The following is a 9,297-nucleotide window of genomic DNA, read 5'->3' as shown; positions in this document are numbered from 1 at the left end:
CACCTTACCATAAATCGTAATCACTGTATGATATGTTGTGATTGGCAAATCGACCATACGGGTAATGGGCGGTTAAGTATAATTACAATATAAAAAGGGACATTTTTCAGTACATTATTTTTCTAACATGGCATATGGTATGGTCCAGTTCTAATCCGTGTTTTGGATAAGAACAATATGGGATGTAGTATATAAACAGTAGAATGATATGAGAGAAAAATTGGCACACCGTATCCCTTATCTTTCACTAGAAGGAAAGCAGATGAAAATTTCTCCCAAGAAAAATAAAAACAAGTGTATGTTACATTTTGATTATTTATTTGTATGATATATGTTTCGTTATATAAAATTTATGGGCAAAATAGTTAGTTTGTCTTTGTTTGGGCGTCCGGAAAGCTGCATCCAAAAGAATATTATTCTGACCTGAAAATACGCAGGAAGAAAAACGCGAGATTATAAATATGCACACAGCACGTTTTTCCTAGACGAAAAATCTCGGAAAAGACTGCGTCTATCCCGCATAACAGAAGGCACACTTTGTGCGAAATTTAACGTCTTTTTCGCCTTTCTTGGGATTTTCCCCGTGAACATGCAGAGTATATCCTATCAAATTGATGAAATACTTACCAATATCACGCCTCAATGAAATTATTTTGCAGCTAAGTGGACTTTGCTTCCACATTTTTCCGCCAAGATACTGTTGAGAACTGTGAGAATTTTCGATTATTTGAAAATATTTGAATGAATTTCGCATTTCATTACTTACCCTTGATTTTCAGCACAAGAAATAATTGTTAAAAGCACATAACTTAAACATTCTGGTTTCACCGAACCAACTGTTTATTTTTAAAAACAAAACCAATGGCAGCTACACGGGAAAATAATTCTGCGGTCTGTTGAAAATCATTGCAGAACTTTTACGTTTATTACGTTTTTATCATTGGAAGATATAATTCTTAATTGCGATTCCACACGGTAAGGAAACTAGACTAGATTTAGAAGATACATAATTATTTCATAGACATATTTCATATGGTTGATATATCATTTATGAGTCATTTATAGTATATTATCGTTTTCTCTCGAAATAACGGAAGATAACGTATATAAAATAAACAACAAACTATGGCATTATTGCATACAGTATTGTCGATGAAACATGCTGTACAGTATTGGTTATATGAATAAATATAGTTACATTGTACATCGATTATTACACAGCTAGTAACAGTATTCCTTAGTGCAGGTGAATAGTAACAAGAATACTGCAGATGGTTTTTAATTATGCGGGAATCCGTACGTTAAACCTAACTTCAGAAGTGGTGCGCTGTTTTCATATCGCGAAGCGCTATTCAACGCACCACTTCCGAAGTTAGGTTTAACGTATGGATTGTGAATTGTGAGAAAAATCCAACTTCGCTAGCACCCAATTTCGGGTTTCAACTGGATTGAGTATACCGTGGACCCCCGGTAATATGACCGCTTTTAATCTGAACACTTTTTAATTTGAACCCCGTTCGTTTGAACATCGTTCAAATTAAAAATGGTTCAAACGTCATTTAACACGTGGAATCGAGAAAAGAAAAATGGAACATCGTGAAACGGAATGCAGAATCAAAACAAACCAGCCAAGAGAGCAGCCAGAAACCAGTTCTTCTGATGCAAATAGAGTAACCAGAAGTTCAAATTAAAAAAGAACCCCGTTAATTTGAATGAGGTACCGTTCAAATTATCGGGGGTCCACGGTATATATATTTACATACACACTTAACTCTTCAAATTGGTGAAATCGGCAAAGGGTCTCGCCGACATTTCTCACCAAAACGAACGCACGATTCGTGGTTGCAAACAATCCCATTTGATTTTGCCGTGACAGCTGCTCGTGGTTGCAAACAAACTGAATAAAAGTGTGAGTGAAATGTGCGTGTGCGTACACGCTCGCAGAAAGCCTAATAAACAACATTAAATTTTTTTTCGTGTGGTGGCTATTGTCAAACCCCATGTGATAGTGTATAGGACGCAAGGGGGGAACGTAACAGTAGTGCTGTCCAATGAGCAGCTGTTCTTCCCGTCCTGCTCGTACTTTTTTTTGTCAACGAATGGGCATGAGCAGGACAGGAAGAAACTTCGAGCTACTTCATTCAAGCTCTCATTGGCAGAGATGTCAGATTTGAAGACATTTGAATCTCCGTGAAGACATTTATTTCGTGAAGACATTTTGAAGACTTCAAAATATTTGAAGATTTATATACTTATTTGAAGATACTTGAAGACAATAAATAAGCCAGCAAATAGAAAATACAATTTTATTACTGACTTATGAATTCTGCAACCTCTTTATGTAAACTATATACACAGATAAACAGACGTAACACTAGAGAAAATACCATCGACCATGACTTCAACGATCAATTTGAATTTGATTGATTACGCAATTCACAGCTAGAGGCGCTAGTGTCGTAATCCTTCAAGTTTGACATTTCACTCCAGCGCCTTCTGGTGACGATGTCATACGAAACATCGTTTCGTGTAACATGCTCGCAAGATGGTGGTAGAGGAGTTGAGCGATGGATTTTTTAGAAAAATGTTCAAGCTGTTACGTCTGTTTGTCTGTGGAATTATTGAAGGAATTTTCATTGGGATTCCTGAACACCGGAAATTCCTTCAGTAATTTTTAAGGAATATCCTTCAGAAAATCATCAGCAAAATGCTTCAGGAAATCCAGAAAATCCCTCCGGAATTTATCCTGAAAATTTTCCAGCAATTATTCCTCCGGAAGTTTCTTCAATAAATCCTTTGGACGTTCCAACAGGAATTCTTCGGGAAATTTCGTCGGAAGTCTTAGAAGTATGTACTAAGAAGTTCCATCCAGAAGAAATTAGTATAAGTAATAAGAAGCTCCATCAAGGATTTTTTATCCGGAAGTTCCTCTAAAAAATATCATGTAAATTTTGAATCCCTACGCAGGGTATTCTTTAAAAACAAATTTGGCAGAATTCCACGTGGAAATTCAGTTAAAAATCGGGTGGAATTTCAATCAGACTCAATGAAAAATCCAGGGAAACTAGTTATACACTATATCGTGAAAATTTTAAATTAAATATAAATATTTGAAAAATATTTAAATTATATTTTAGAAATATTCTTTAAAATTCTAACAATTTATATGTTAAAAAAATAAACATTATTCCACATCAATAAAATAAGGACTTGATTAAACTTACAAACGTACACTGACAAAAATCCAATCATATCCATTATGTGTGGAACACATACATTTTGACTATAGCATTTCCCACATAACGACTATGTGAATTCGCATAGCATATATGTGGAAACACACATAACCCTTATTAACTAATAACCTTTATGTAGATTTTCCCATAGTGGTTGGTTATTAACGCGCACATACAATTTATTTGTAAATTTCTTTAGATTTTTGTCAATAAAAACGTGTGGATTTTTATTAGTGTATTTTATTTTGAAATTTCTCGCTGATAATCATAATTTTAATATTGAAGACATTTTTAAACGACTGTGAAAACATTTGAAAATATTATCTGGCATCCCTGCTCATTGGACAGCACTAGTATATCTGCTCATCTATATTTCTATAGTGTCTATATTCGTCAAGTTGAAATCAAAAGCAAAACGTCACCTCAAGCTCTATCTGGAATAAGGGCGAATGTCGCAAGAGAGAATTCTCTTCGCCGACTTCCCCTCTTTTAAATTAAAGTGACAAGCAGATGATTTCGTTGCGGTTTTTCCCCTCAGAACGAAAGAAAACAATGAAAACTTGCATTATGAGGTGATAAACCGCGATGAAATCCTCTGCTTGTCACTTTTATTTAAAAGAGGGGAAGTCGACGAAGAGAATCCTCTCTTGCGACATTCGCCCTTTTACCAGATAGAGCTTGACCTGATGTCATTTTTTGGAATTGACTCTTGTCTTGTCATTTTGTCATCCGCAGCTCCGCCGATTTTGTCCGTCGCAGTGCGTTTGCGATTACTGAAAGTGATTTTTTCTTCTGAAAATTCCTATCCGAGCATCGCAGTACGTAAAGTGTTTGCAAGGCAGTAACGTGAAAATATTCAACAAAGCAATAAGTAGGAGCTGCCTGTCAAGAGTCGGTGAATTTTTCGGGTTAAAGTTCAAGCTTCAAATAGGAAAAGATGTCAGAAAGCAACAAGAAACCAGATACAGCCGCTGGACAGAGTTCCGCCGACAAGGAACTAGACGACCTACTAGACAGTGAGTATTTTACTATTACATAATGAACATAATATCATCGTAACAGCGTTGTGGAAAATTAATGATTTCCACATTATAGGTGCACTAGAAGATTTCAGTAAACAGAAAGAGGAAGGCGGAAAATCATCCGAAAGCACGGATGCGCAACATGACGATCCCCCGACGGAGCAGTTGTGGAATGAGGAATTTATCTCGTGAGTTATGTACTAGTATAATAGTGTTCGAGTGGTGTTCGAAATAATTATATTCAGATTGTCGACAAGAGAGAAAAGGCATCAAGATAACTGAATATCATGTTATATATAGGCTATTCAGACCACGACCTGATAAAGTATATCTTGATATCTTATGGGTACACGTTTGGCAGTCAAAATTGGATGTGTGAACTTTGCGATCAAGCTACCCCATTTTTTAAAACCTAATACTGCGGTTCAGAGTGTATGATATAGAAAAAGACAATAACAATGCTTTATTGAAATTTGTGTCTTATGTTTTTGTTATTCACATAACTACTAAAAGTCTAATTTTACAGATCTCAAGCCAAAATGTTCGAGGAAAAAATGGCAGCGCTGTTCGGTGGCGGAAATGGAGAAGTGGACGCAGAGCAGATCACGCTGGGATTCCAGAGAATTGCTGAAGCGGCTGCACTGGCAGTACGAGGAGAAGCTACCAACCCTACAACAGAGGCAGTAGATCCTTCGATCAGCCAGAGTATAACCGATGCTTTGCGAGGGTTGAGTGAAGGCCGCGAGAACCTGCAAACCCCATTCAGTCCGGAAGACATTGCCGGCATGTTTGGAAACATCGATCTCAACGAAGGCGGCGAAAACAATGCATTCTTACCTTTTATGCAAAGTATGATGCAGAGTTTGCTGTCGGCAGAGGTTTTACTGCCAAGTTTGAAAGATCTTACCGAGAAATATCCCGATTGGTTGGAGAAAAACGGAGAAACAATCCCCAAAGAGGACAAAGAGCGATACGAGAAACAGCTCAAGCTAATGGAAGAAGTGTGTCGTGAACTGGAAAAAGAAAAACCAGATGATTCAGCCGAGGAGAAGCGAGTGCGCTTCCAGACGGTGCTAGATATGATGCAGAATATGCAAGACTTGGGACAACCGCCGGCAGATCTCGTTGGAGATATCGGACCTGGCAATCTGAACTTGCCTACGATAGACCCAGCTGCATTCAGCGATCCCAACCAATGTGCCACGAGCTAATTAGTTGGTTTCATTTGATAATTAATATGGTTTTAGTTTCGCTCAGCGATATCTGTATAATTTGCCTCGTTTGGGAGCCTTCCAGGACATTTTGAGCTGGATTGGTACGGTTTTGTACGTGGAAGAGGGTATCCTAAGGCATTGTGTGTTATTTTAGTTGCTTCCTGAAAGTTGCCTTTTTTTGTCTACTGAACATATATCGGAGTGGAACCTGCAATTGCCCAGTGTGATTGACAGCAGATGCGAATATTTATACTTTTACGAAATTATAAGTCACATTAATAGCGATTCAAGTCTTTGATTGTGTTAATAGAGAATATCCTATGGTTTTAAGTGGAAACCTGAAACGAAGTAAATTGATGATCCGCATACGAAATTAAAAACGTTTTTGATTGTGTGAGCAGTGTTGGAAAAAACTCAAATTCTCAAACACCGTGGAAGCACCATATTTGACGCATGTCCAAACTTGGCGCTCTTTCATATCAAATTATTCTTAAAATTTATTTTCGCCAAAAATATATCAACGAATTTGCTCTGATGAAGAGTCAACGTATCCGAACAGAACATATGGAGGTCATACTCATAATGCGTAAATTTTTCGCTTTCTTGGCCACAAAGCTAAGGATCGTACTTACTTACTAGCTAAGGATCGCATGCTCCTTTTTTCCTACAAACAACCGAGCATTATGAGTAAAATCTTCCCTTTTAAGATGAACAACAACATTCGAACGCATTGTTTTGTGTCCTGTGTTCTGCGTCAAAATATCTTCAAGTCCAAACATAGAACATTAAGAAATGGTACGAACACAATTCCATTCAAGCATTTGTCACTTACCGGTAGGATAAAATAAACCGTAACAATTATGCTCACAATTCATTCTTCTTCTTCTTATTTGCGTTACATTCCCATTGGGACATTGCCGCCTCGTTGTGTTCATTCAGTACTTCCACAGTTATTAACCGCAAGGTTTTTAAGCCAAGTTACCCTTTTTGCATTCGTATATCTAACACGATGATACTTTTATGTCCAGGGAAGTCGAGACAACTTTCAAACCGAAAATTGCCTAGACCGGCAGTAATATATTCCAGAACTATCTAGATATTCATAATATTGTCTTATAGTTATTACTCCTTCTTAGAAAATTGCTCATTCTTCAACTTTGATTGATTAGATGAGTGCGTTATTTCTGCTTAAAGTTAAATGCATTTCATAAATTCTTTTGGAATACACCCCAATTGTTATTAACTTGTTCTTAATAGACCTTTTGTCCTTTTCGACCTTCTGTGCCTTTCGACCTTTTGTCCTTTCGACATTCTGTCCCTTTCGACGTTTTGTCTTTTCGACCTTTTGTCTTTTCGACCTTTTGTCTTTCGACCGTTTGTCCTTCCGACCTTTTGTCATAGATTCAGCTACAATAGGCCCTCCCAGGGTGGCTACTCAATTTCCATTTTGAAATTCCCGTTTTTTCCCCGGATTTCCCGGTTCAAATTTTGGAACTTTCTCGGTAGGAGTGTATCGAGAAAAGATATGATCGAAAAATGAGGTTTTGCATTAATTTGACAAATTCATGTGACTTAAATTCACCATCAAAATATATGGAATTCTCGCTTAACTTTTGAAAAGGACCTAAGTAACATTTTTTTCATGAATTAATTTGAATAGCGCAATCAACAGAACAACATGAAAGCTTTTGATTGCGCTATTCAAATTAATTCATGAAAAAATGTTACTTAGGTCCTTTTCAAAAGTTAAGCGAGAATTGTATGTTAATACATCCTAAATAAATTAAAGGAAATAATGTGGTAATGTGTCTTGCTTGCGCGTCTTACCGCTCGGCTAAGGAGGACCCCTTTCGAAACATATTGCAATTGAATGCATCTGTTCGCGCTTTGTCATATCATTTGAAACTTTTTCCGTGCATGTATGCCCGAGCAAGAGCGACGACCTCGATAACATAATTTGGTACACACAAAAAACAAAAATGGTTTTATAGAGAATTATACACTTTCCACATGAAAGGTGCTTCATTTTCTTGAAAATGAAAACGAAATTGGTTTCAGCCAAAGTGCTTCTTTCTGTTTGAAAGTTATTTCCTCATTTTTCAATGTAAAACTAAAAGTACATGTATTCAGCCTAAAAATTGTAAAACTGTCAAATCAATCGTCAATAAACCTTGGGCGAAACAGAGAAAGGAAAAAATCTACTCAGATCTGGGGCACTACGTAACAACTATAGATAGTGGAATATATAGATGAGCGAAGATAATAAACATGAGCTCTCAGCATAGGCCTGATATTTTCCCATAATGATATTGACTATTTTTTGACCATTAACGTATTGGGAACGCACATAGTGCCTCTCACTGTCATCAACTCTCGACTTTCGTCTCTCTCCGCTCTCCTTAAAAAGTGTGCGAGGCGACAAAACAAAAACAATTCAGCAGAATAAATTATTGTTTCGGTCGTTGTAAATGTAAATTTATGATTTTGTTCGGTAGTGCTATATAGCTGAATTTTGCAGTGTTTAGTGTTTTTAATTTTAACACCGAAGTAAACTTCCGAAGCGCCGATCTTGCGGTATCGAGAGGTAAGTCTTTTTTTACTAGAACTTAAAAAATGTTGGTGGCAGGTGCTTACTAATCATAATCAAACGGCATCCCGCTATGGCCCGAAATTGGGCGCTGTTGTTTGATTTGATTTGATGTTCTATTGATAATCGAGGCAAATCATTCTAGATACCAATCAAGATACTTATGCGAATTCTTCTGTTACTTTTCCTACACGGATAAAAATTAAAAATGTTTTTAGCCTAATTTTTAATATTTTTCGAGCTTTTCTAAATTTTATTCTTCTTCGAGAGCATACAAAATAAACGTTGTTTTATTTATTTTAATTATTGTAATGCTTTTTGGGTATTTAATAATAGTTTAATATTATCTCTGATTTTTCGTTACTGCTGGGACTTGTCATTTTTTCCCTTCATTTAGTTCAAACTGTTCAGGAATATTCTCAGGAGGCTGCAGGATTAAAAATAAAATGAGCAATGATGACCTGTTATCCTAAACCAAATACGATGAGGAGTATTAATTGAAAACATATTTTGATTTCCACAGCCATAAGTCCAAATATGCTCCAACGTGTGCTGTACATGGTGATGATGGGAGTGGAGCCGGAACAGATGGATTTGGTTCACGGGAATTATTTGATCGCACCAGGAATCGCATGGCGGAAGATGTTGATAAATGACGGAAACAGCACCTTTAAATGGGTCAAATCAGGTCGTCCGATAGTGATAGTTTTGATACGGAATAAATTTGGTATTACGTTTCAGACTGTAAAGCCACCTAAGTAAAAGTGAGCGCAGCGGAGTGCTTCGACAGAAAATACATCTAATAAATGTCAGAACACATCACTGCGCTCATCATTTGTTGCACAGAACAGAAACGGCAGGATTTTACCGTCGCCGTTCCGTCGTTTGAGATGGAAAATCCGGAATAGTCGGGTCACGACGGATATTTTTTTTAGATTCGAACTGTTTTTCTTTCATTGTTACCCTTGCTGTTACCCCACAATGTCGAATTTAATACTGTTTGTATATTTATTGCTCATATATTCAATAAATAAATAAAATTTTGAAAACATATTGTTTATCTTATTTCTGAAACGTCAAATCAATACTTTCCAATGAATTAATTGTTATTAATCTCTGTTGAATATTTTTGAAAAAATCATTCCAATGATTAAACTTTGGCTAAGCCAGTTAACATTATTGTGTATCTAAGCTTTTCAATGAGTGGATAGACCGAATATGGTTTTAGATTAAAAGAT

General features: G+C 36.6%; 1 protein-coding gene and 2 long non-coding RNA genes across 3 annotated transcripts; 2 read left to right on the top strand and 1 right to left on the bottom strand.

The window, feature by feature from the left end:
* Nucleotides 1-279: 279 nt before the first annotated feature.
* Nucleotides 280-847, bottom strand: LOC134212302 (uncharacterized). Its single transcript, XR_009979239.1, has 3 exons — nt 767-847; nt 628-707; nt 280-423 (listed from the first exon to the last, which is right to left on the bottom strand). It is a non-coding gene; the product is annotated as an uncharacterized LOC134212302 (long non-coding RNA).
* Nucleotides 848-3,946: 3,099 nt separating this feature from the next.
* LOC134216421 (peroxisomal biogenesis factor 19) lies at nt 3,947-5,757 on the top strand. The gene is made up of 3 exons (XM_062695307.1): nt 3,947-4,252; nt 4,332-4,446; nt 4,785-5,757. Exons 1-3 carry the CDS (start codon nt 4,174-4,176, stop codon nt 5,467-5,469), a joined length of 879 nt encoding a protein of 292 aa, XP_062551291.1. The 5' UTR covers nt 3,947-4,173; the 3' UTR covers nt 5,470-5,757.
* A 2,067-nt stretch (nt 5,758-7,824) lies between these two features.
* On the top strand, nt 7,825-9,108 carry LOC134212301 (uncharacterized). Its single transcript, XR_009979238.1, has 2 exons — nt 7,825-8,056; nt 8,583-9,108. It is a non-coding gene; the product is annotated as an uncharacterized LOC134212301 (long non-coding RNA).
* The last annotated feature ends 189 nt before the right edge of the window (nt 9,109-9,297 follow it).

This window comes from Armigeres subalbatus, chromosome 2, assembly GCF_024139115.2.
Source record: "Armigeres subalbatus isolate Guangzhou_Male chromosome 2, GZ_Asu_2, whole genome shotgun sequence".
NCBI classification, from domain to species: domain Eukaryota; kingdom Metazoa; phylum Arthropoda; class Insecta; order Diptera; family Culicidae; genus Armigeres; species Armigeres subalbatus.
Note: the sequence above shows the minus strand (reverse complement) of the source record. Positions and strands in the feature narration are given on the sequence as shown.

Coding starts and splice junctions, on each gene's coding strand:
- LOC134216421 (XM_062695307.1), top strand. CDS start 4,174: ATGTCAGAAAGCAACAAGAAACCAGATACAGCCGCTGGACAGAGTTCC. Junction 4,253..4,331: donor ACTAGACGACCTACTAGACA/GTGAGTATTTTA, acceptor TCCACATTATAG/GTGCACTAGAAGATTTCAGT. Junction 4,447..4,784: donor TGGAATGAGGAATTTATCTC/GTGAGTTATGTA, acceptor CTAATTTTACAG/ATCTCAAGCCAAAATGTTCG.